The sequence below is a fragment of the Mastacembelus armatus genome, chromosome 22 (assembly GCF_900324485.2).
Source record: "Mastacembelus armatus chromosome 22, fMasArm1.2, whole genome shotgun sequence".
Classification (NCBI taxonomy): domain Eukaryota; kingdom Metazoa; phylum Chordata; class Actinopteri; order Synbranchiformes; family Mastacembelidae; genus Mastacembelus; species Mastacembelus armatus.
Window position 1 is genome coordinate 16,821,059 of NC_046654.1, and position 26,836 is coordinate 16,847,894.

The following is a 26,836-nucleotide window of genomic DNA, read 5'->3' on the forward strand; positions in this document are numbered from 1 at the left end:
ACAGACTGCAGCATAAAACAGCACACTTGCTACCATAGTTTGGTAAAACATGCACGGCACCTTCTTGGACATGTCTAAGGACCTAACCTGCCTTAGGAGGAAAAGTCGTCTCTGCTCCTTTTTTATATTGTACATCTGTGTTAAGTAATCAGACCAACTTGCTGCTCAGGTACACGCCTAGATATTTATAGCCTGGCACTACTTCAATGTCTGCACCACAAATGTGACTGAATAAGGAGGGGGCTTAGACCTTTGAAAATCCACTGCCATTTGTTCAGTAGTTGGCGGTTTTTGTGACTCCCATCACTGAAGGCTTCTATTGTGCCCCTGTACTCAGTTTCTTGTCCATTACTGATGCACACAACAATAGCAGTATCATCAGAATACTTCTAAATGTGACAACACTCTGTGCTGTGAAATCAGCTTTGTACAGTGTGAACAGGAATAGAGCCAAAACAGTCTCCTGTGGAGCCCCTGTGCCGCTCAAAACTCTACCGGAGATGCAGTTTCCCAGCGTGATAAACTGTGGCCTTTCTGTCAGGTAACAAAGGAGGAGTCCACCACCATCCCTTTGAGCTTGTCTCTTAGTGTGGTTGGCTGGATGGTATTGAATGCACTTGAAAAGTCAAGTTATACTCATATGACATGCAGACTCTTCCAGATGACAGAAGGTAAGGTGAAGCATATAGAGGACAGCATTGTCTACACCACTGTATTCTTTGTAAGCAAACTGAAGGGGATGCATTGTGTGTTTAACCTTGAGTTCCAGTAGGTCTATAGTCATTTAGTTCAGCTGGACATTTTATTTTAGGCACCTTTACAGTACAAGATGTTTTCCACAGAGCCGAGACCCTCCCCAACTTTAGCTTCAGGTTGAAGAACCTCTGGAGAGGTTGGCACTGTTGTTTAGCACTAGGCCTGTGCAATTAATCAAATTTTGATTTTGATTTCTGCACCAAATAATCATAAAAATAATTATTTTGCCACACTACACACTTTTTGTCTTGTGTTCTAAATTACAACCACACATTCGTCCCTCCCAAAGCCTAAATTCACAGCCTATACTGTGTGATATCTGGTATTTAAATGTAAGCACAAATGGAGATGATGGAAGGAGAGCCGCAGCAGCAATATTTGGTCTGCAAAAAAGCTAGAACCAATTCCATTTTCTAGGAACAGTTTGGATTCAAGGACTCAGACGTAGATCAAAAACATTTTATGTGCAAGATTTGCTACACAGTGCTGTCTGCACCACTAGATAACACCACAAGTCTTTTTAACCACCTGAAGGTGTTTTTTAATTTAATAAATGCAACATGTTTCCAAAGTCATTGAGTTATGGTGTCAAATAATCATAATTTTCATATTGACCAATATAATGATGATTATAATTATTTTCCACAATCAAGCTGCCCTAGGCAGCACAGTCCTTAAGAACATACACCATCTGGCCCAGCTGCCTTCTCGTGGCACTGTCTTTCTAACTGTTAATGTGACAGATGGCGGAGTATGGCCAGGTAAAGGAGGGGGACACAGCCTCGGCGGTGGAGATGTACACGTGGTGAGCAAGGAGGAGGAGGAGACAAGTAGTGCCCTGCAGGCCAAGCTGTTGCATGAGACTGAGAAAGAATAAGGGTGCACAGCTGGACAGGCTGGACCAGAAAGTACACTTGCCACAGTGTAAAACTTGTTGTGAACTTGTGACTGTGATGGTGGTTGCAGGTTGCTTCAGTACACAGGGTTTCTAACAGGTTGGCAAGAAGACCAGGTTGTGATCCGACCTGCCAAGTGGTGGCAAAGCAGTAGAGCATAGGTCTCCTTGACATTTGCATACAGCAGTGGAAAATCCAGTCAGGTGTGAGGTGAGAGTCACATGGTTAAACGTTATTAGCAGTAGAAGTAATGCACATCATCACCAAACCATAAGGTTTTGACAAATTATTGCGTATTATACAGGAGTTTTGAATGTTCATATAGATCAAAACTTGAAGTGCATATTCAGTAATGGTCTTAATATGTTAATATGCAAAAAGGCAGTGGCTGCTTTGTTGCCAAAATACACCAATCAGCCATAACACCATGACCACCTATCTAACACTGTGCACACAGGAGTCACTGCAGCAGTAGGCTGGCACTTGTTACTCTGCAGCTCACTGTGCATCTTCCCTGAATCTGTGCTCTCATAGTTCTACTGTCAGGAAGTGAAACACACATTTGTCCACCATTCAGTGAAAATCATATCAAAAGGGGTGAAAACTGTGATCATGAGAACAAGTTAGAGATCTTTTTTTTAAACTAATTCAACCCACTCTAGTTGTGATATCACCACTACAGCCACTGAATGTTTCTCTTCACAGATATCAATTGATATCATTTCAAACATTGCAACAAAGATTTGAACAAAATGTGATTTTTGGAAAAGTATAAATGAACTTTGAAAGTTTAACTGACAGTAGGTTAACCTCATCATAAGTGAGCCTTGGACACCCATGACCCTGTCATCTGTTCACTGTTGGTCCTTTTTTAGACAACTTTTGGTTGGTACTAACCACTACAGACCAGGAATACTCAACAAGATCTGTAGTTTGGGAGATGCTCTGACCCAGTCTTCTAGCCACCACACTTTGGCCCCTATCAGAGCCACTCAGATCCTTACACTTCCCTTTTTCCTGCTTCCAACATTACAACTTTGAAGACTCAGTGACATTCTTTAAGACATTTCTTAAGTAGCACAAAACTGCCGTGATGCCACCAAGCACAGAAACATCCACAACTCCTCGTAGGACCACTGTGTTGTTTTGCGAGTAGCATAGCCATTTGCACTGCTAAAGACAAAAAAAAAAAAAGGTCGCTGTTGCCAGTTTTTAAAAATGGTGGGTTTGATTCTTGGATGCTAACAAATGTCGCACTCATGACTCTTCTAGTGATGTCACTCCCTGTCCAATCAGTGGCATGCAGTCTGTTGATGTCACATTTCATTATCAGGTGAGCTCGCTTGGAACCTCAGCGGAAGAGGTATTGAAAAAGTACCTGCAACAAGGTACTAATGGAAAACCAAAAAACCAAATCAAGTGAAGTTGAGTAGTACTAATGGAAAAACCCCAACAGAGGCTTACTTAAAAACTACAAATTCATAAAGGGGATGACCTGCAATTTTAATGCCGTAAACTACAAATCTACAGATTGCCACAGTAGTTATAGCACAGTAATAACAGATTTATTGCTTGCAAAGCCAATAACGGTGAAGGTCAAAGCACCAAATTAAGGCATTCTTTTTCTCTTCTGCTACAATAGGTCATTTCGGTCCTCGTACTTTTACATAAGCATCACTGTATTCATCTCAGCTGGTGGGTGGCATGTCTGTGTGTGTGTGTGAGCATTGGTGGTGGAGGGAGTAACAATTAGAGCTAATCAAGTCGAAGGCCACCCTTCTTTATCAAACCAATTGACACTAATGCCATTAGGTGAGATGCATAGCTATGTCAGTTCATAAAATTAGGACTGGGGCCAGCCGCTGAGCTAGCACAGACACTAAGGCTCCAAAGCACAAGCAGTGTGATGAGATTAGCATGGTGCGCTAAGGGCTGACAGGTCTCATCAGTTCACATCAGGACCAGCAGGATGGGCCCGATGTGAAAAGAACCATGCCACCCTAACTGTATGGGGGCAGTTACTGTGTATGTGTGTGCATGTGTGTGCAAGTGAGCAAGATAGGGAAAAAGAGTGAGACAGTATGACTAATGGTAGGCAGGGTCAGGCGCCGTGTGTGTTCAAACCGATAAAACAATCAACATGACCCAACCTCTGCCTGGGAAGACCAGATGTTCCACAGACGCCAGTGCCAATTCCATGAACAGCAGAGCCAAATACACTTGCAGATTCATGTTACTGATGGTGGAGCTGATAGGTCAAAATGAGTGTTACAAGTTCCAGCCACAAACGGAGGTCCTGCCTTGAACACTGATTACAGCATTGGAACGTGTTCTGAAGAACAGGAGACGTCTGTGTTCAGGCCAGTTCTGTCATTCTGGAACAATGTGACCTTGTACAATCAAAGCACATTAGCAGTTTTTGAGCTCGAGAAAAGAGCTGCTGTTGAAGGCCGACGTCAAAGTCTACACCACAGCAGCAGACTTTAAAACAGCCACTACACCACAGCAGCAGACTTTAAAACAGCCACTGCTCTGGGAATCTTTACTAGTACTTGCAATGACATCTCTGTACATCTGCATGAGATTTAAAGTTTAGACTGTAGCTCAAAAAAAAAAAAAAAAAAAAAAAAAAGTTATGTTCACCCCAAAGGAAAACATCCCATTTCTATTAATTAATCTGGATGATGACCAATACTTTCTAGAAGTCAACAGACAAACTCATCTTTTGTTTCTTTTTAAACTAATCAATTTAATGAGGTTACACACAGCCTTCAGCAGCAAGCACGGTGGGATAAGACAACTGCACAGTATATGTATCTGTGTATGTAAACAAAAGAGTAACATACCAATGTACAAAAACAGAGAAAAGAAAAGGAAGATGAAGATTTTAAATCGTCACTGCAAGCGTCACTGTCTGCTACATCAAAGACTGAAAGGGAGTTTATATGAAAATTAATTTTATATAACACAGCTTGTATTAAAGAAGCTCAAAGAAAAAAAAAGGATAACTGTGCTTTGCTAAAACAGACAAGTGATCTGCAACTTCAGGCTGTCCTGGATGAGAGAAGCTGATTTTGGAGAGGACAGATTCCCTGCCTCAGCTGAAGGACTAATCAAAGGACATCAACTGAAAAAGGACTGACTACAGCAACTTTGTTATATTTGAAATGTGTAATAGTCCTGTATTAAGTGCAAAAACTGAATAAAAAAAAACTATTATCGTTAGTTTGATTTGAAGAACAACTGACATTTTGACAACACTTAGTGTCTATTAACTCAGCAGTTTGACAGACGGTGCTTTCAGTGGTGAGATGGAAGAGTAGAAATCTTTTGTTTGCAAAGGCCTCATTAGCTCAGTAACCTTCGACACAGCTGTTTGTGAAGCATTAGTTCTTCCAGCCAATCTGAAGACTGACTGAACTCCCCAAATTATGTGCCACCATCTCTTTATCTCTCTGTCAGTTGATGTCTGTGTGTTTCGGTAAACATACAAACAAAAGCACCATCATTCTGCCTCCTCAAAGAACAACTGCAAGCTAATTTATTTTCTGCATCAGTCTAAACCGATATAGTTGACTGTGGAGCTAGTGCTGCTTTCCTTCCTTAACAAAGTACATGCAGTTTGTCAGTCCTATCCAACCGCACTGAGTTAAATCCATTTATTTTCTGACTCATAAATTTCCTTGTGCCTGAAATTGACTTCCTGGACCTGGAAATCCCATCCAGAGAACAGCAAGTGATATTATTTTACAATGAGGAAGGGCAGAAAGACATCATTAAGCTCTAGGAAGGAAAAAGGCATTCTTATCCATCATTCTTTATATTCTTCTCCACCAAGAAAACTTAGTTATCTATATTTCCTTTCTATATTTACTCATCTTCTTCATATAGGTGTGTTGTCGCTGACAAAGAAGGAGGGGTGATAGAGGGCAAGTGAATGAAGCTCCTCTACTCTGCCCCATGCTGTTTGACTTTCTGACCAAGAAAGAGCAAAGCTGAAGCAATCAGGAATGGGTCTAATTGTTCTGTCAGGACAACAGTCTGTTTGGCAGAAAACACTGCTGAATAAACTGCTTATGTTTAACTAGGTTTAGACCAGCGGGACAGGTGTCAAGCTGGTCAATAAATCTGTCATGGTTAACTTCTTTTCACTAGTGGAAGAACAGAACGTAGAACTGAATTACTGTGGATATAACTGAAGCTTATCAAATGCTGGGCACACGTCTCCTCTCTATATGAGTATCTGAAACAATCTCTTTCATCTCCAATTCTCATTTGCTCCCCATCTGGTTGAGCTGGTCCTCTGAAGCCGACTCAGGCCCTTCATATCACTTTACTTTTCCTCAAATACTCCCACCACCTCCCTTAATCTTTCTTACAGACTTATCTCACTCAGTCTTGACTGACTCTGTCATTTTAATGGTACTATATTATATCTTTTTAGTATTCTTCCTCCTTCATCTCTTTCTCATGTCCTTCTCTGATCTCTGATGCTGCTAGGGTTATCATGAATTAAAAACAAACAAACAAACAAACACTGAATCAGCTCTGGCAGTGCTGATGGCATTTCCTCTGGGTGAATATGGTGTCTTGGAAGGATGTATAGGCACTACTACAGTTCAAGAAAGATGATGCTTGGTTATAAAGATGGGAATACAATGAGAGAAGTAAATCAACTCGATTTCACTGCATGGCCATGCAAAGCTTGGCATTTTTACACTTATATCAGAGTGCGTGCATATATTTTTCAGTTGCCACATGTAAATGTGTAGGTTTTTTCTGCATAAGGCAGTACATCTTCAGCACGGTGTAATGGAGACAGACATGGATGGGCTTTTGATTAAATACCATGGCTCATGTTTTCTTTGCACATCTCATATCCCGCCAGGTAAAAATTTTATTCTCGGAGAAACTGTGAATACATGTCATGTTATCGTCATGACCTTGGCAAAAAGCACTGCTTGCTACTTTTGTTTATTAGCTTTCAAATCCCAAACTCCAAATTTACAAATTTATGTTGTGTCTCTGTGTGTAAGCTTGTCTGTATCAATCACTATGTGCACACTCACAAGCATTTGCACAAGCCTACAGCTTGCCATCAGAGCTGTCTAACTGTGGACTAGGAAGCTTGCTTTTGTGATCCAGGCAGATTAGCTGTGATCTTAACACAGCCCATCTGATCCAGGCTGCAGCATTTATTAAGTGCAGCATGTTACTTAGAAACGTGTTTTTTCCCTTGAAATTCACTTTCTTTATTTTCCTGCCTTCCAGGCATTTCAAGTGTTTATCCAGCACCAATACATTTCCTCAAAATAAATGACCAAGCACAATGAGTGAAGGACTAGTGTCAACTGCACATGAGGCCGTTTTAAGGCTGTGTGATTAGTGTCACAGTAGTTAAAAAGAAAGAAGTTTTATTTTATTGGCAGTGCTCCACAAGTTGGGTTTCAAAGCCCCTCTTCAAACTGAAGAGGAAAAAGGGGGATAGCATATCCATGGATGGATGCTTTACCCAGACAGAAAGTTATTTTGCCTGGGGCTGAATTTAAGTATGAGGAAATGGAACCATACTGCCACCCATACAGTTGAATAAGCACTGTATGTGCACAGGAGTGTAAGTATAATGTGAAACTTGTACAGTACAGCATCTGTGGGAGAAACCATACCGAGGCTGTGGACAAAAGTTACAGACACAGCTCAAAAACAAAATGTAACTATCAGCTACTGCTACAGAAAAACCTGTGGCTTCTTTTCCAGGTGTACTTGAATTCATTGTAAAAAGTGGGAGTGCTGCAGAGTGATGCAGTTGTGAACACGGGTTTGACATCAGAACACTAAAGCACTATAACAACAGTAAGTCTATTTAGACATATGCATATGCCAGCACGAGTGTGTACAATCCATCTAAAGTCAAAATATTTCATTATTTTGAGTTTATCATTCAAAAATCCATTGGTAGAATGCAAGTATGCATTTTTACTTATGTCCAACACTTGTATCTTAAGTATTTCCAATTGCACCTACTTCACCATAGCTAACATAGTGTACTTTTAAGTAATTATTTTCAAGAAAAACATGTAATCAGTTTATGTTGAGTTATTGCAGCAAAATTATCCAACAGTATATAAAACTGTTACATTTACCTGCAGTATGATCAGCTTTGCATACTGTATAATTATGTGTCAGCAATAGTAACCCATCAAAAATAACATAACTCTGGCTATTTGACAGCTATATGACAGCTGAAGCAACTGTCCAACATCTGGGAGCCAAACACACAAAGTAGACCAAACTGTAAAAATAAGATTAAGTTTAGTGATTTACATATAAAAATACAATAATAAAGAAAAAAATATATTAAATAAATTGAATCCAACATTGCTTAGATAAACCAGTTTTTAAATGCCTTTGAGTCTACAGTGGGTACGGAAAGTATTCAGACCCCTTTAAATTTTTCACTCTTTGTGTCATTGCAGCCATTTGCCAAAATCAAAAAAGTTCATTTTATTTCTCATTAATGTACACTCAGCACCCCATCTTGACAGAAACAAACAGAAATGTAGAAATTTTTGCAAATTTATTAAAAAAGAAAAACTGAAATATCACATGGTCATAAGTATTCAGACCCTTTGCAGTGACACTCATATTTAACTCACATGCTGTCCATTTCTTCTGATCCTCCTTGAGATGGTTCTGCTCCTTCATTGGAGTCCAGCTGTGTTTAATTAAACTGATTGGACTTGATTAGGAAAGGCACACACCTGTCTATATAAGACCTTACAGCTCACAGTGCATGTCAGAGCAAATGAGAATCATGAGGTCGAAGGAACTGCCCAAGGAGCTCAGAGACAGAATTGTGGCAAGGCATAGATCTGGCCAAGGTTACAAAAGAATTTCTGCAGCACTCAAGGTTCCTAAGAGCACAGTGGTCTCCATAATCCTCAAATGGAAAAAGTTTGGGACGACCAGAACTCTTCCTAGACATGGCCGTCCAGCCAAACTGAGCAATCGTGGGAGAAGAGCCTTGGTGAGAGAGGTAAAGAAGAACCCAAAGATCACTGTGGCTGAGCTCCAGAGATGCAGTAGGGAGATGGGAGAAAGTTCCACAAAGTCAACTATCACTGCAGCCCTCCACCAGTCGGGGCTTTATGGCAGAGTGGCCCGACAGAAGCCTCTCCTCAGTGCAAGACACATGAAAGCCTGCATAGAGTTTGCCAAAAAACACAGGAAGGACTCCCAGACTATGAGAAATAAGATTCTCTGGTCTGATGAGACCAAGATTGAACTTTTTGGCATTAATTCTAAGCGGTATGTGTGGAGAAAACCAGGCACTGCTCATCACCTGCCCAATACAATCCCTACAGTGAAACATGGTGGTGGGAGCATCATGTTGTGGGGGTGTTTTTCAGCTGCAGGGACAGGATGACTGGTTGCAATTGAAGGAAAGATAAATGCGGCCAAGTACAGAGATATCCTGGAAGAAAACCTCTTCCAGAGTGCTCAGGACCTCAGACTGGGCCGAAGGTTCACCTTTCAACAGGACAATGACCCTAAGCACACAGCTAAAATAACAAAGGAGTGGCTTCGGAACAACTCTGTGACCGTTCTTGGCTGGCCCAGCCAGAGCCCTGACCTAAACCCAATTGAGCATCTCTGGAGAGACCTGAAAATGGCTGTCCACCAACGTTCACCATCCAACCTGACAGAACTGGAGAGGATCTGCAAGGAAGAATGGCAGAGGATCCCCAATTCCAGGTGTGAAAAACTTGTTGCATCATTCCCAAGACGACTCATGACTGTACTAGCTCAAAAGGGTGCTTCTACTCAATACTGAGCACAGGGTCTGAATACTTATGACCATGTGATATTTCAGTTTTTCTTTTTTAATAAATTTGCAAAAATTTCTACATTTCTGTTTTTTTCTGTCAAGATGGGGTGCTGAGTGTACATTAATGAGAAATAAAATGAACTTTTTTGATTTTGGCAAATGGCTGCAATGACACAAAGAGTGAAAAATTTAAAGGGGTCTGAATACTTTCCGTACCCACTGTATATACAAATGTGAAGTATGTCTACTTGGCTAGAGCACATGCCAATCTATAGACTTACAGAATACAGCTTGACTTGTTACACCATGCATAACAAATTGCAATGCATTGCTGCAATTCAGGTATTTAATGAATAATATGCTGAGGCATTCAAAGGGAGGAAAAACTGTCTCTAAGCAGCATTTGACTTTTTTTTTTTTTTTTTTTTTTTAAATACAAGGTCACAATAAATAACAAACTGCCTGTACACAAACAAAGGCACAGAGACAATTCATGTTTTTAATGAATTCAACCATGACTACATAATTGAGCAACGGAAGGAAGCACAGTGGTCATGCAATTTTTAAGTCAGGCATTGTTCTTTTTCCTGTAAAATAATAGGAAACTGGCTTTTGCTGCATCAAAAAACAAACAACAAAAAACACACACAAAAAAAAAACTCTTACCATATTTTCAAATACTTACACCAACTAATCTCACCAAATGAGTAATCAATTCATATCAGGAAGCAAATTTATGCTAGTGCTCCTGCTAAAGTCAAGAAATCACCAAATTATATCTACAGAGTCAGTGTGGGGTTAAAATCATCATTGGCTTGCAGAACATAACTATTTTTTAACCAATTATTTCTTATTGATTACTCACTAATGTGCTTAAAGGGCAAAAAAGGCCTAAATTAATACAAAACCTTAGACAAATAAAAGCAATGACTTCTGATGGTTTATTATTCTGTAATTAGTCTGAGATAAACAAGCAACCTGTGAAACAAGTGGTGGAGGATAACAATGTGTTTATGGACAACAGTTCCAGTCTGCAAGTCATAGTGCCTGGTGTATGCAAATGATACTGGTGATTTCTTGACTTCCCCTGCAGCACCAACATAAACTGAAGACTGAAATATCTCAACAATTACTGAATGGACCATTGAATCTAATTTGTTACACACATTTATGTCAATAGCAAGATGAACTATAAAAACTGTGGTGAGCCCTTGACAATACATCAAGCACCATAATCAAAAGCACAGAAGTCTGCAGTATAATGTCTGGATGAGTTTAAGTATGGTGTTTTGTGTGGTGTACACTACAGCAAACTAAAGAAACAAAGGAGGTATGTTGGGTAGGATGCTGGGACCGAGCGAGAGCGAGAGAGAGAGGGCTCAAAAGGGCAGTCTTTAATGTGCTATATGTCATGCACCCAGCTCCACCTACTAACCACCCACAGGGGAAGAACACAGCAGGGCAACAGAGAAAAGTAGGCAGTGTTGGGGGGTTGTCTTGGGGGAAACTCCCCCCCCCCCCAAAAAAAAAAACACACCAGGCATTTGGCAACATTTCAAACAGGGCCCAGCTGTGGTCAAGGAGATCCTCCCGGCTTTCAATGTAGATTGTCCAAAGATCATCCATTGTCACAGTACACAGCACAACAGGCCAGTCCAGACTCTACTTTGTTCATCAATGGCGATGGAAAGTAACCTGAGTATTAGATGACCCAGATGGCACGTCAGTGTAACAATACAGTCCAGTGGATGGAATGAAAGCTCTCTTTACTCTAACGTGTTAAAGGAACCTTTCAATAAGTTGAACTTAGCAGGGCCCACTTGGTGCACACAGTCCATTCCACACTTGGAAATGGATCACAGCAAAGCTTTATCACAAGACTGACTTTACAGAGTTTTACAAGAAGGTTTATACCATCTGGATTTTTCACCAACAGGAAGCCCAGGTAGAAGATCCTAGTTCGGCATTGTTATTGTTGTTATATGTTTGGCTTCTGCTTTTAGGTACTTGTGTTTGTTTGCAGATGTATAATAAAAGCTTTTCTTATTTAGTCTTGTTTATCACAGAAAGCATTAAAAAAATGAAAGATTATAAACAAAAGTTTGCAACCTTCACCAGACAACTACAAACAACTACAACATGCAGTACTGAAGTATTTGTGTAACTGCTATCCATTCATATAGCCTTTCACTATGTACAATAAAGGTCAGCTTTTTACCATTTAAGGATTCAATAACTGGTTTTCATTTTTTCAAACTAAATTAACTACTTATTGCCTTTTTGGTACCAGAAACACATCAGTTAGTCTGACAGTGATAGTAGTAGCGATTAATTAATTACCATAAATCTACCTCTGGGTCCCTTTTCAACCATACGTTTTTCTCCCCATCTAGAATGTCTACTGTAATACAAACTCTCACCAATCACCAGCTGTCAAAAGCATTTTCATTCTTCCACTCTCTGCACTTCATTCTTGCCTTCTTTGCAAGCTTGATCACATATGAAATCTAGTCTTCTTTCTTCTGACATTTGTCCATGCTGCTGTTATCTCCCTACCTCAGTGTTCTTTTTATCAGGGGTGTTATTACAGGGCGTTTTGCACTGGGGAGGCCAGAAGAGAAGCCAGTGTTTTCTGAACAGTTTCAGCTCACACTGATACAGCGTGAAAATTCATCAAAATGTTCATCTTTAAAATCACTCTTACACATATTAGTTTGGACTCTAATAAAAACAAAGATATTTCTTCCTTCATGTCTCCTCTTAAATTTAGCTTTCTATCTAAAAAACATACAACTAAGCAGCTAAACCTAAGTACAGATGTCGCGTTATATTTCCTACTTGAAGACCTTCATACAATTCTGTACATCCAAAGTGTACAGGAAACTCCGAGTGAGGTTATCTGGGTTTCATTTGTTAAAGAAGGAGGGGCCAGCATCAGTTTTGCTGTGACAAAGATACTAAACCAGGAAAGAATGACCTACAATTATAATACTTGTCACTGAGCATATGTAACTTAATCTTTGCTTTGAATGACTGATGTGAAAAGCTGAGGGAAGAAAAACTGTACAAAGCATGAGAACTGCAAGCAAGCTTAAAAACACATAAGGATGTTTGATGTTTGATGCTTTAAAAAAAGAACAGCGGGGGAAACAGCTACAGCAAAGGCAGAATCTTGTCCAAGACAGAGGATGAATCAAACCCTCCACTCACCTCTGCAGGTCCCCAGTGAAAGCAGAACTGTCTGATCACAGCCACGGGGAGTCCTGCACTTCTGTGTCAATGGGTGAGTGTGCGCTAATGCATGTGAGTTGAGTGTGATTATGTGTGATTCAGTCGATGCTTTGCTACCAAAAGACAAACCTTCAGGGAGACACCATCAAACACACCTAATTAATCACACACAGCTGTGGTGTAGGTGCAACCCTAAAGAGGAATCTGTTCACCCTTGGACCTCCACAAATTCAGTTCTCTGAACTGATACAGGCATGAATTTACTTCAATTGTGCAAATGGGTTGAGTTCCAGTGCAGAATTCAGCCAAGCCTAAATAATTCCATGGATAAATGTAGGTTTGAACCTGCTTACTTCAACAGTACACGCACATCCCTACTGCACTCATGTTCAGGTTAGGATCAATAGGCTGATTGACTGAGTAAGGACAGATATATCTTGGCAGCAGGCAGGATATGTGTATGGAATTGAGTATGGAAGACACTGGCCCTAAAGAAACCAATTGAGCTGACCTTCAAGATCAATGATCCACTCAAGACTTTAACTAGTTAAAAAAGGTTCACCTACTTTCAGAGTAAGATATACATTTCAGTATGTTAGGACAAAAACACAGGGGAAAGTGTCTTTTTTTATCATTTTAAGGTGTTTGGCACAAAAAATGAAAAGCTCTTTATTATTTATCAACATGCAATCAATTCAAACGTTGTCATGGTTAGAAATCAAGTGCCTCAATGTGACACCTTCTCTGACAGAGGTATTCTTCTGCCACATACAGTCTACAGACTGTATCCCTATTATGTCACAATGAATATTAAGATTATAGAAGATACCCCTCCTAGAACAGCCACCTTATTGTGGTGGAGGGATTTGAGTGCCCAAATGATCCTGGGAGCTATGTTGTCAGAGGCCACATGCCTCTAGTAGGGTCCTAAGTGACAGGCCAGACTAAGGGTGGTTCAAAAAACCTCTTATGGATAAAGGAAAATTGAGGACCGTGATGTCGCCTGGCACAGTGGAGCCAGGAAGCCAAACATGGGATTGGGCCTCGTAGGTGAGCGCCTGGTGGGTGGGCCTCTCCCCCTGGCTCGGCAAACCCTGAAAGGATGATGTGAGGCCATCCTTCTGTGGACCCATAAATGTGGCATAAATAGGTTGGGCCAGATGGGCAAACTGTCCAGTCAGTACCTTCTTGAACCCATATGGGCAAATACAGGTGGGGCCACCAGGGAAAGTGTGCTGCAGCCCAGGCTGTGGTGGAGGCAAAATCTCAGATCTGGGAGAGTTCGGTGAGGCCATGGAGGAGGACTATCAATCAGCCTCAAGGAAATTCTGGCAAACACTGTTTACGGTGGAGGTGGGGAGCTGCTGACCTCGACTGGGGACATTTTTGGATGGTGGAAGGAATACTTTGAGGATCTCCTCAATCCCATGGAGGAAGCAGAGGCTGAGGACTCGGAGGCTGATCTGTCCATCACCCAGAAGTCACTGAGGTAGTTTGGAAGCTGTAACTGTAACTTTATTTATATAGCACTTTAAAAACAACTAAAGTTGACCAAAGTGCTTAACAAAAAAAAAAAAAAAAAAAAAAGCATGAAGCATCTTCTCCGGATAACGCAGAAAAGAACTTAAATTAAAGCAAAAACTCTAGGCTACAAGATCCAGTTCTCAAAAGTCTTGTGAACCAATATTCTGTATGTGCTTTATGGTCTTATTTCAGTGACTTAAAAATTTTAGTTTTTCACTAACCATGCATAAATGCCGTTTTCTCAAAAAAAAAAAAAAAACAATTATACAAACATGCTGCTCACATATTATTGTAGCTCAGTTTGTGCTGATTACAGTCAGACTTTAGCCATTAATATGTTTAATCCTTTTGTGGCATCTTCTCCTGATAAGGCCGAAACAAACTTAAATTATTCCGTCAATTTTGATCATACAGATAAAAGCAATATATCATTCAAATCTGTAAAGGGTCTAGTTTTAGTTGTATACCGTCATTATAACAACAAAATGCTGTGCTTTTGTCAAATAAAGAAAGCCGATAGGGTGCGCTCTCTGTCTTCTCTGTCTCTGTCATCTCTCTTCACAGACATGTAAATAAAACAACCAGAATCTCAGAGAATGCTCATCAAAATAAGAAACATATGACTAGAAAGCTTGAAATGTTTTCTTTTAAATTAAACAATTCAGGCCGAAAACAAATCATCACTTTTTATTTAATCCGTATGAACGTAAGGAGCGGTACGTTTTCTCCTGTCTCACCTCATTACAGCTAATTTGATCCCACCTACACTGAGCGCACTGTTCATATGGAAATAATCTGAGGTGAAACTGAAACTGAGGTGAAATTAAGTACACGCCCCAGAGAAATGACATAAAACGTCAAACTTCATCATAGAATTTACTCACTTTTTCTGTGCATTTGGATGATGACCCGCTATGCGGGTGAAGAAGCGGTTCGTAAGAGTTTACTTTCTCCTCAGAGTAAAAACACAACTCAAATGACAAACGTTTTTATCCACATTGTATTGTATTGTGTTGCACAAATCCCCTCTCAGTCACATTGACTGAAAGGCTCATTACGCGGTTCTTTGTGCGGGTCTTTGAGTGCGTCTTTGTCTTTTCAGGTAAATCACATGACTATTCATCCTCAGACACACCCTCTTGCATATGGCCTTTCTGGACAAAAAGTGTCTTAGAAAATTTAAATCAGTGTATTGTTTTCTGTAAATGAGTGAACAAGATGACTTTCACATCATTGTGAAGTAAACACTTTACACCACAAGATGGTTTTCTTAAAAGTCTTGTGAACCAATGTTCTGTATGTGTTTTATGGTCTTATTTCAGTGACTTAAAATTATAGTTTTTCACTAACCATGCATAAACACTGTTTACTCGGAAACACAATCGTGTAAACTTGCTGCTCACATATTATTGTAGCCCATTTTGTGCTGATTACAGTGTTATCAGACTTTAGACATTAATATGTTTAAAATCAACTGAAAAGCACAAATGTCAGGGCATGTCAAAACTTGTCCAGGGCCCCAAAACACCCTCAGACCCCAGAGGGTTGAGTATCTTGGGGTCTTGTTTATGAGTGAGGGGAGGATGGAATGCGAGACTGACAGACAGATCGGTGCATTGGCAGCAGCAATGCGGTCAATGTACTGGTCTGTTTTGGTAAGGAAGGAGCTAAGTCAAAAGGCGAAGCTCTCAATTTACCAGGAAGAAAATGGATGGATGGATGGATGAATGTTAAGATAATGAGATTTTTTATGTCTTTGAAAGGTATGCTGTACTTGTTTTTGTGTCGTCTTTTACTGTAATTCAGGGGTATTCAACTAAAATTTAAAGAGGTCCAGTTAGAGAAAATTTCTTGAAGCAAAAGTCCGGAATATCATAATGTCTAACTAGATAGTGCGATATATATTTAAGTAGCCTAGTAGTTTCATCAACATCTGCATGTAATCAATACCTGACTGTCAAATCGAATGAATTCATAATCTTTATGTTGTCTCTCATAATGGCGTTTCACATTGGCACTCTTAATAAGTGCCATGGTTTCCAGTTTTTTTAGTGTTCCCAGTGGGAAGTATGAACAGAAATGAGTCTGTCCATTCCGGATTAAATGCTCTATTTTCGCTGTCCACTTTTCTTTTTTTGGAGGGCGCCATTTGTTCCTTATTTTTCTCTCCCTTTCTCCATCTCATTCACCTGTTTCTCTCCCTTTGTTTTCTACATGAATCACCTTTTTTCTTTTTCTTTGTACCGTCTTTTCATATGTAATTTGCCTCTGGCTCTGTTTACACTGTAGAGTCGTAATGTTTACCGCCTGGAATGCACAGACTTGATTGGCTGAGTGGTATTACGTGGGATGGCTCAACTCGCATGCAATTGGTCTGTGCGTTTCCACTATCGTAAAGTCTACAAAAGCTGCGCTGGTGGAAATAAAAGCGCCCCGTTAGGTTTTAAATCATAACCTCCTGTTTTGGCTGTAGGTCACGGTCCATATGGGGCAGCTTTTGGGTCCGCACCCGGACCGCGGTCCGCCTGTTAGTGACCTGTGCTGTAGTTCATTAAATGCTAGAGAGGGTGAGAACTAGAATGACAGCATCTCCATAGCTTACACAGGTAATTATTATCTAGGAAGGTAGTTTGCCACAAAGAGTGTCAGCTTCTGTTGGAGTGAAGAGGTGATCAATGCACAGAAGCCCAGATAAGATACCTGAAAGTTTTGACACTAAACCACATAATTACATGTCTCACACCAGCAACACATTAAGTATACAGTACTACTCAATGAATCTGCAATTACAACAATTAACAGCTTCCCAAAAGAAAGGCAAGGTATTATGGAGATAAGTGTTATGGAGATCCAGGGTAATCAAGTAGGAACTTCAGAGAATTAAGATATTAATAAATTATTGACCCTGTAGTGTCAATAACAAGTAAAAAAAAAAAACACACAAGTAAAAAGTGATGAGCTCAGTGTAGTGCCGATACAGTCTATTGACCTTGCATTTATAGTACTCAGCAGTTCATTAATAAGCAAGGTTCAAGGTGGAACATTTGCTGGATTATTGACAAGGGAACGATTGTGAAACCTCTGACAACAAAGACTAAGGTGTTGCAGCAAGCTTAGTGGAGTCAGGACTAGAAGGCTAGAGGGTGCACTTAAAACTGGTCTCCATGATGCAGTAACCTCTAGGCTCAAGAAAAGCCCTCAAGGTTTACTCATTGACAAAAAGAGGAAGAACAACCTTGGCTAATCTATAGCAGCTCATTAGCACTGAGTTATCCAGTGAGCTGGTAATTCTGAAAAAATAGGTTTGAAAGAAAGGAGAATGGAGGGAGTCCAACTTCTGACAGTACTATCCAATTCTGTTGGTATGTCTATACAAAGTGCATTTTATATGCTGCATTACACACCCTGCTCTACCAGTACTCTATTAGCTACTCTATACTCCTAAATGACCTGAAATGTGTAAGGATGTTATATGCAACAGAGGTCGAAAGCTGGATTTCACCCAATAATCATGAAGCATGTGCAGTGTTTTTAGGATTATTTATGCTGGCACGTCATACTTGCTGTGAGCTGACTCCACTCTGTTTAGTACATTAGGTCCTTTCACATCCCACTAGTATGTGCTACTGCAGTACACTATCTGGCCCCTAACCTCGAACACAAGCTGAGATTTTCTCTTGTTACCATGCTAATTGGTGGATGCCCACTCTTAGAAAAATTCCCTTTGTTAAAACCAAATTGTCCTCAAGTATATTCCAAACAGAAGGCTTTTTATTGTTGGGAGCATTCCCCTCTTTAGTCCTTAAACTGCATAAGGTACTTATTTAAAATAGGCACAAACACAACACTGCAAACTGCCCTAATCTAGTTCATTTAATGTCACAGTGACTTCCTCTGAAGACAAGTGAGTGGCCTACATTTGATTTAAAATGTTGCTATCTGTAAGTACATCCTATGTTTAAAGGATCGGTGGTTCCCTTGGTATAAGGAACATTCATAATAACATCCTGGTTACAGGAGATGAGTAGAGATTTTGCACTGTGGTGGCAGGACAGCTAGAGTCCATTCTTCCTCACCAAACATCACAGAAATTACACATAAACAAAATATAGGAAAAGAAAAAGGAGAGACAGAGTACTGTTAGCTTTTCTCTAATGTGCCACAAACATTTGTGTGACTGTTCTAGATCTCTTCTATTTTCATTTTCTAGTACCTTGTTGTCTGTAGAAGCATACAAAGTTTGTTTTTTTTTTTTTTATTCACTTTGGACCTTAAATTTTCAATAAATTATAAGAACAACAATAAAGAGTGCAGTTGGCAGTTTGTGTATAAGTGCAGTACAGTGTATCCTCTGAAACCGGACAAAAGGTTAGGTTTTATTTAACAAATAATGTTCCCTACTGTGGTTCAGGTTTTACATATTTTCCTTTGTCCTGGTTTCGCCATGCTTAACAGATCAGGTTGCAGATGGAGGGGCCAAACCCAAAGTATAGTGTCTCAAGGTGCCTCTCATCCAAAGTAATGATTCATAATTATTTATTCAGATAAGAAGGGTTCTGGGTGCAGGAAAGGGTACTGGCATTGCTGTCTGTGTGGCAAGTGGATCTGAATTTCTGTGGCAAGTGGATTTGAATTTCCATGTGCAGGAGTGAAAATAACCACATACAATTTTTCTACTGGCTCATTTTAAACAAAACTTTGAGAAACTTTGAGTAGAGATTCTAATAAAGAAGATAATCAACCCAGGTTTTTCCATCCTTAGAAAGGGCTCAGGAAGGTATCCTCAGAGGGCCTGACCCAGACATTGCAAAAGGCACTTGAAAAGTTTGTGGGCAGCTTTGTTCAAGTGCACATTTTGCTACTATAAGAAAATAAAACCATCTACCAATCATTACTTAAGCTCTGATAATCAAAAACAAACTTTATGCCAAAAAAAATACACACAATTGCTACATTTTCTTGCAAAAATACACTTTGAATTAAAGAGCTATTCATTTTCACCAGATTCACCTATGGGATAGTACTCAATACTACTCTAGCTACTTAGGGTAATAAGTAATAGAATAAGAAACACAGTAGGTACATTTTTGTTAATAAAATGGTACAGCACCGCATTTCATGGTATAAACAAACGGTAGGTGCTAATATCTTTCTTTGTTTCTTATCTTTGCCTTTATGGTACTAAACTAAACATTCAGAACATTCAGTTTAACCTTAATGTGGACATAATAATTTAATACAAAACACAGAATGACAATTGTAGATATAATTCTTTCAGACGTTTTGTCAGAGAGTAGAGTTATGACTCGGTCTCTTAGGGCTTTGTGATTGGTCTTCCACATAGACTTTGAGATGCAGTGGCAGTTGAACATTAAAACCACTGTAGGATAAGGGCATTAGCTTCTGTAAGCTAAATAGTCTTATACTTATCTAGTCCTTTTCTACACTCAAGTGTACTCAAAGCGCTTTTACACTATTTGCCCATTCACCCACTCACTCTCACACACCAGGGCAGACACCGGGAACAAGGACCAGTGATCGAACCTTCAACCCTCTAGTTCATGGTCAACCTGCCCTAGCTCCTGAGCCACAGCCGCCCATAGCTCCTGCTCTCTCTAGATTCTTCTTTTATATTCTAAATCCTATAATGCTCAGCCCAACTAAAAAATTGCAGATTACTTCTTGAGTTGGCAGATGACAGACACACTCAGGGCTGTTCGATTGCAAACAAACAAATCTACAATACCAGCAAACACATTCCTACAGGACATCTCCTCCTGCTAGTCATCACCAAGGATCAACTCCTGCTTCTCTATTCTGTGTGAGGGCGAGAATCATATTCACACTTTCTTTGGCAAAAGACACTGGGGGCAGACATGGAATAGAGATGACCCACTCTGCGAGGAAAGGGCACAGGAGAAGCCAAATACTTTCAAATCATTTTCTGTTGTTGCTTCGCCTCTTCCACAGTGGCTTGATTTAGACTCCCTTAACTGCTCAGCAGAGGGTATTAATTTTCAATCAACTCGATTAGTATCACAGAACAAGCATTTGGTGGGAATATAGTTTACTGCATGGTTTGATTGAGTGGTCGGATATTCCTTGAAGTTTACAGCCCTTCACGGTTGCTACTAAATGTCACCATGTGTCAGCAAGCCACTGTGAAAAAACACTTCACTGTGCTCTCTCACAACAGAAAGAGCTCATATGTCAAACCAATCTGTGATTACTGCTATGATTTTTTCTTGATACAAATGTTAAGTATTGTCATTCCAAGGGCACCATAGCTTCATGCTGTTCTTGTTACTTACTTTACCCAGAGCACTGATGTGGCTACACGCCCCCACACACAAGCCTTTGGGAAGGAGCACTGCACTGCACACGCTACTGATGGCCAGGGACATTATGATAATGGCTGACAGTGTGTGCATTAAAGCTACTTTTCATTTTTCACATTCTTTAAAAAAAAAAAAAAAAAAAAAAAAGGTCACTTGATCACAGTCTAAGCCTAATAGGATCTGCAGGATAAGGGAAAATTCAATATTGCACAGTGGGAACGTAGAGCCTGCAATGATATTGCCATATTTTATTCTTTAGACTACCAAGGGCAGTAAGTATTCATTAAATGTCGTAACTATACACAGTACAGCATAGAGGTGTCAATAGAAAAAACTCGAGCCCCTGCTGATGGTAGCTGGAGTTGCGCTTGTTGTAACCTCAATGATTTGTCAGCGTGTGTCAGCATAAAAGAACTGTTGCCCATTTACAATCTTCCAAGTTGAACATCTTACAGTGGATGACTATAGGAAACAACTAACAATTCTACTGATCACAGCCATTAAGCACCCATCCCTTATTTCCAGTCTTAAACTGCAAGTGCCAGAAAAATGTGTGGAGACATCAGCTCACCCAGCTCAATTATTCACAACACAGAAAATGTATTGTGGTTAACTGAGGGCTTGAACATGATTATGCACATCTATTTCTCCCTACTCTGTACATATACACATGGCTAACTATAGCTGTTACAGAGTTTGGAAGAAGGCAAAATACTGATGTCCTCTTTGGATTAGATCGTTTCATAGTATAGAGGATTTCTTTAAGGCAGCGGTTGCCAACCCATCAATTAATCGACAGGTTGATCTTTATTCAATTCAAAGTCGATCTTTAAGGGTCAGAAGTTATTTACTGTTTCATGAATCAGAGCACTGTTGCAAATACTGTATGTTTGCCATAAGACCAATATTCCATTTAACTGATTGTTTCAATGGTGTGCCAATCAGATTTTCAGCACTACCACGTGTACAATCTGCTGAATTTTACTAGAAGGTGTCTGGTTTTGCCTGCTGTCAGTAGTTCATGTCTTCACGTTTTTGTTTTTTTGTTTTTTTATATGATGCATTCAGGTACAGTGTGATTTTTCAGTGCTATGCTTTTCATTGTGTTGATTGCTTCCATTTAAAATATTTTCAAATCTTGCCCCTTTCATGCTGTCAGTAGGTCATGCCTGCATATTTTTTAAGAATTCATGTTCAACTTTTTGTAGTCATTCCCACAATTTTGGGAAACTGCACTTTCTTCACAGATTAATTGGTCTTTGAATGTTTTGGTATTTCATTTTTGCTTTTTTTTTTTTACTTTTGCTCTCATGCTTCAGTTTTTGTTGAAAGCCAATATAAATATGCAGAGATTAATATTTGTATAGAAGTTTTAGATACTGTGTTCCATATTTGTATATCAATGTCACATTTGTGGTAAAAATCTTTTGGTAGTAAAAAGATAAAGCATTCTTTCACAATTGATCTTCTGTATGGGATTTTATTTTTTTCAAACTTCTAAAAGGCACAGTAGATACTTGCTTTTTGTCTGACATGAAAAGTGATCTTGGTTAACAAAAGGTGAGTGACCACTGCTTTAAGGTGTGTGAACATGTTATACATTTGCAATTATACCCTCTATTCTTGTGCATTTACCATTCTTTAGATTAACCTAAAAGTGGTCAGTCTAGTTAGTATTCAGTTAGTACTGTCAGTATTTTAACTGAGGAGTAATCTTTGCTTGCTGAAATGGGCAAATATTTGTCGTATTCAAGAGTTTAAAATATTTTTTCCAATATAATAAAGACATAACTGTAAGGTGATGTGAAAATATTTGTACACCAATCCACTGAGCTCAGCCAACACACTCACACATGTACACATTCTCTGCCTTCATTTACAACTTAAGCTAAATACACAGGATGGGTATCAATCATTTATACACTCCGCTCACACTACCTCCTTTCTCTTACCAGTCAATATATTTCACTTTTCCAATTTCACCCAGCACTCCACCCATACGGTCTCAGACTTGTTGCTCACGATAGAAAAAAAACATCTAAGGAAATAAATTGACCCTTCTGTCTCCCTCCATTTCACCATCACCTCAGGAGATAAGATGACAGAAAACTGTTTTCTCATCTTCCAAGGTATGAAAATGAATGATGCTGGAGGCTATGGAAGATTTGCAGGCTGGGGTCTACAAGATGTTGCAGACTACTGGCTCAGTAAACTATATTGAGCTCTTTACCTGAGAAAACATTAAAAGTGATACCTCAATAGCACTTTTTTGTGTTTATTGTGTTGGTACTAAAATTTTAGTAGGCAAAGAGATTCAGTGCCTGTTTAGCTGTATCCACCTTGACATAATTAAACTTAGCTTAAAGAAAGGTAAAAGAGAGGTAACCTATAATGCATTGATCAGTGTTATAATATAGGCATGGCGGGCCACATTTTTTTTGTGTCAGTAACAGTGTCCAGCTGTTGTGTGTTGTGCATACAGTAGCAGAGCAGCACTAAGCAACACAATGCATCAAATCAGACTATGAATCAATCTTTTGGTTGATAGTGGTGTTGTTGTGTCTGTGCTTTCACATTATACTCTCCACTGCTGCCCTGTAGGCTCAGGTGGCTCTGGTTTAACTGTTGTTGGAGCTTTACGTGAACTGTCATTTAATGTTGTACATTACAACATGCTGTCACATGACATGAGTGCCCAAAATGAATTTATTGCAAAAACCAAACAAAATTTAGACAATGTGTATATTTGTGTACAGTATATTTGTGTACATCTTATTGATACTCTCCTTGTTTTACTTGACCTTTACACTAAAATTACCAACCAAATTTTGTGTTGTGCAAGAAATAAATAAGCAAACATTTTAAAATGCACACAAAACCTCTATGATCATTTTGCCACCATGACTGAAAAATCTTCTAGTGGAAATACGGATGATGATGATATATTCTTTGTAAAGTTCAACATGAGCAGAAAATATCACACTCAGAGAAGCAAAAGATAGTTTGTGGAAAAGTGAAATTCCCCTGCAATGGGGGAACATGATACCTTCATTCTTACCTTCCTCCCAACCCTGGGGACTTCCTGCCTTCTTTTCAGTTTTCTCGTTCCTTTCCTCCAGCAGGTCCCCAGCTGCAACTATGCTCCATGTGAATTCTGGCATAGCCTCCAGGTGCTGGTCACATGTTCCACTGTTGCTCGTACACTGGTGATCTGGTGAAAAAAAAAAAAAAAAAAAAAATGCATCTACATTTATATGTTGAGACTGATACACTATTAAAATTTACACAAAGGACATCATAAAAAAGAACAGGCATCAATAAATGTAGTTCAACAGTAACATAAAAAAGTGTCGGAGAGACATGACCTTCAACAGGAGCTATAATAAAGCTCAATATTTGAGTGCTCAAATAAACAAAGTGTGCTGCTGTGCTTTTTGTAGTTCTTTTTTGATTCAAAGTCCATACTTAAAAAAAAGGACTGCTGTTTTAAATACAGTCTAAATAGCCAGTTGTTTTCAGCTGCAACAGCTGCAATTTCTAAAATTTCAACATATACAGCTTCACTTCAGATTTTACTACAGCTTTAAAAGGACCAAACAGTAAATTAAACAAATGACTCAATGAGGAAGACTGTTGTCAGTTGGATATTTTGTAGTTTCAGATCTAACAGCCTCATAGTTTTGGTTGTATGACAATGTGTCACCCCACAAAGCTTGTAACAGCTTTAATAACAGCTGCCCTCTTAGTGTACAGTGCACAGTTTTTCATTGGGAGTAGAGGAAGGGGTTTTACCAATGTGATGTTCATGTAAAAATTGTTGCTGTCAAGCATACGGCTAGGTGCAGTAGGAGTTAAGGGGCTTCTGTCGTAATACCAAAAAGCCCTCCCTAAAAATGTGTTCAGAGAGAAAATAAGAAAGGGTCAACTCTCCTCCCACTCATCCTCTCTCTGCCTCCATCTGTTCCTCCCTCACTGTGGACAGAACTTGTGTAGACTCATCCCTGTGGTTAGGTAAATGAGCGGGCCTGGTCACTTTTAAATGACTCTAGATTTTATACAATAATGAGGTAGTTTCAAAGTATTTACAGCAGGATGTAAATCACCAAAAAAAAGGGGGTTTTCTTTGTGAAGAGCCAGTGATCTGCTCTTTATCAAATGGAGTCTTGACAGTGCAGTACTTGTTGGAGAGCCTGTATCACCTCCTGTTGTTTACCTTAGTGGGTCACAAAGAGTGTTATAGTCATACAGTGGGGCAAAAAAGTATTTAGTCAGCCACCAATTGTGCAAGTTCTCCCACTTAAAAAGATGAGAGAGGCCTGTAATTTTCATCATAGGTATACCTCAACTATGAGAGTCAAAATGAGAAAAAAAAAATCCAGAAAATCACATTGTCTGATTTTTAAAGAACTTATTTGCAAATTATGGTGGAAAATAGGTATTTGGTCAATAACAAAAGTTCATCTCAATACTTTGTTATATGCCCTTTGTTGGCAATGACAGAGATCAAACTTTTTCTGTAAGTCTTCACAAGGTTTTCACACACTGTTGCTGGTATTTTGACCCATTCCTCCATGCAGATCTCCTCTAGAGCAGTGATGTTTTGGGGCTGTCGCAAAACATGTGGAGACTGACTGGGATCATTGTCATGCTGAAAGACCCAGCCACATTTCATCTTCAATGCCCTTGCTGATGGAAGGAGGTTTTCACTCAAAATCTGACGATACATGGCCCAATTCATTCTTTCCTTTACATGGATCAGTCGTCCTGGTCCCTTTGCAGAAAAACTGCCCCAAAGCATGATGTTTCCACCCCCATGCTTCACAGTAGGTATGGTGTTCTTTGGATGCAACTAAGCATTATTTCTCCTCCAAACACGACAAGTAGAGTTTTTACCAAAAAGTTCTATTTTGGTTTCATCTGACCATATGACATTCTCACAATCCTCTTCTGGATCATCCAAATGCTCTCTAGGCCTGGACACGTCTGGCACTGCAGGATTTGAGTCCCTGGCGGCGTAGTGTGTTATTGATGGTAGGCTTTGTTACTTTTGTCCCAGCTCTCTGCAGGTCATTCACTAGGTCCCCCTGTGTGGTTCTGGGATTTTTGCTCACCGTTCTTGTGATCATTTTGACCCCACGGGGTGAGATCTTGCATGGAGCTCCAGATCGAGGGAGATTATCAGTGGTCTTGTATGTCTTCCATTTTCTAATAATTGCTCCCACAGTTGATTTCTTCACACCAAGCTGCTTACCTATTGCAGATTCAGTCTTCCCAGCCTGGTGCAGGTCTACAATTTTGTTTCTGGTGTCCTTTGACAGCTCTCTGGTTTTGGCCATAGTGGAGTTTGGAGTGTGACTGTTTGAGGTTGTGGACAGGTGCCTTTTATACTGATAACAAGTTCAAACAGGTGCCATTAATACAGGTAACGAGTGGAGGACAGAGGAGCCTCTTACAGAAGAAGTTACAGGTCTATGAGAGCCAGAAATCTTGCTTGTTTGTAGGTGACCAAATACTTATTTTCCACCATAATTTGCAAATAAATTCTTTAAAAATCAGACAATGTGATTTTCTGGATTTTTTTTCTCACCGTCTCTCATAGTTGAGGTATACCTAAATTACAGGCCTCTCTCATCTTTTTAAGTGGGAGAACTTGCACAATTGGTGGCTGACTAAATACTTTTTTGCCCCACTGTAAATTGTCAGAGGGACATCACTCCTGCCTCAATCAGGAATGTGACCATATTCTGCTGCTTTAGGTCCAATATATACCCCACTCAATTCAGCTGGTCACAGTGGTCGCAGTGAACTGGTGAATTGAAGTCAATGGCGGCACCAAGGCAGATGATGGTACGTGTGAAGGCTGATGTCTTGGAAGCAGCATCTTCTGGCAGTGGGTCGAGGCACTCTTACCATGGTAGGCTGATGTGTCAACAATAAACTGATTGGTGTCCCTTTATTTCTATTATGAGTGGCTATTAAGATAGGAAGGAATTCTTTATAGGTGGGCTATGAGTAGCTAAGTAGCATGAGATCTAGGTAGGTATTATACCTCCCTGTCACCTACATAAAATCCATACAGGTTTCTGTTAGCTAACGATACCCACAGTTTTTGACTTAAGAAACAGTATATATACATGATATTTTTTTGCAGTGTCTCCTGCACTCCGCATACAAATAAACTCTCTCCTTCTACAACACAGACACAAACCAACATTAATCCTCCAACGAGGAACAAAGGAAAGTGGGATCTATTTATGCACTAA

The 26,836-nt window shown here is 39.7% G+C and overlaps 1 protein-coding gene across 1 annotated transcript in view; it reads right to left on the reverse strand.

Moving 5' to 3' along the window:
* The window catches only part of alk (ALK receptor tyrosine kinase), a 319,654-nt gene that overhangs the window by 137,128 nt on the left and 155,690 nt on the right, over positions 1-26,836 (reverse strand). The window contains exon 4 of the mRNA XM_026301074.1: positions 23,620-23,784. Within this exon, the coding sequence (XP_026156859.1) occupies positions 23,620-23,784 (165 nt within the window). The remainder of the gene's footprint in view (positions 1-23,619; positions 23,785-26,836) is intronic.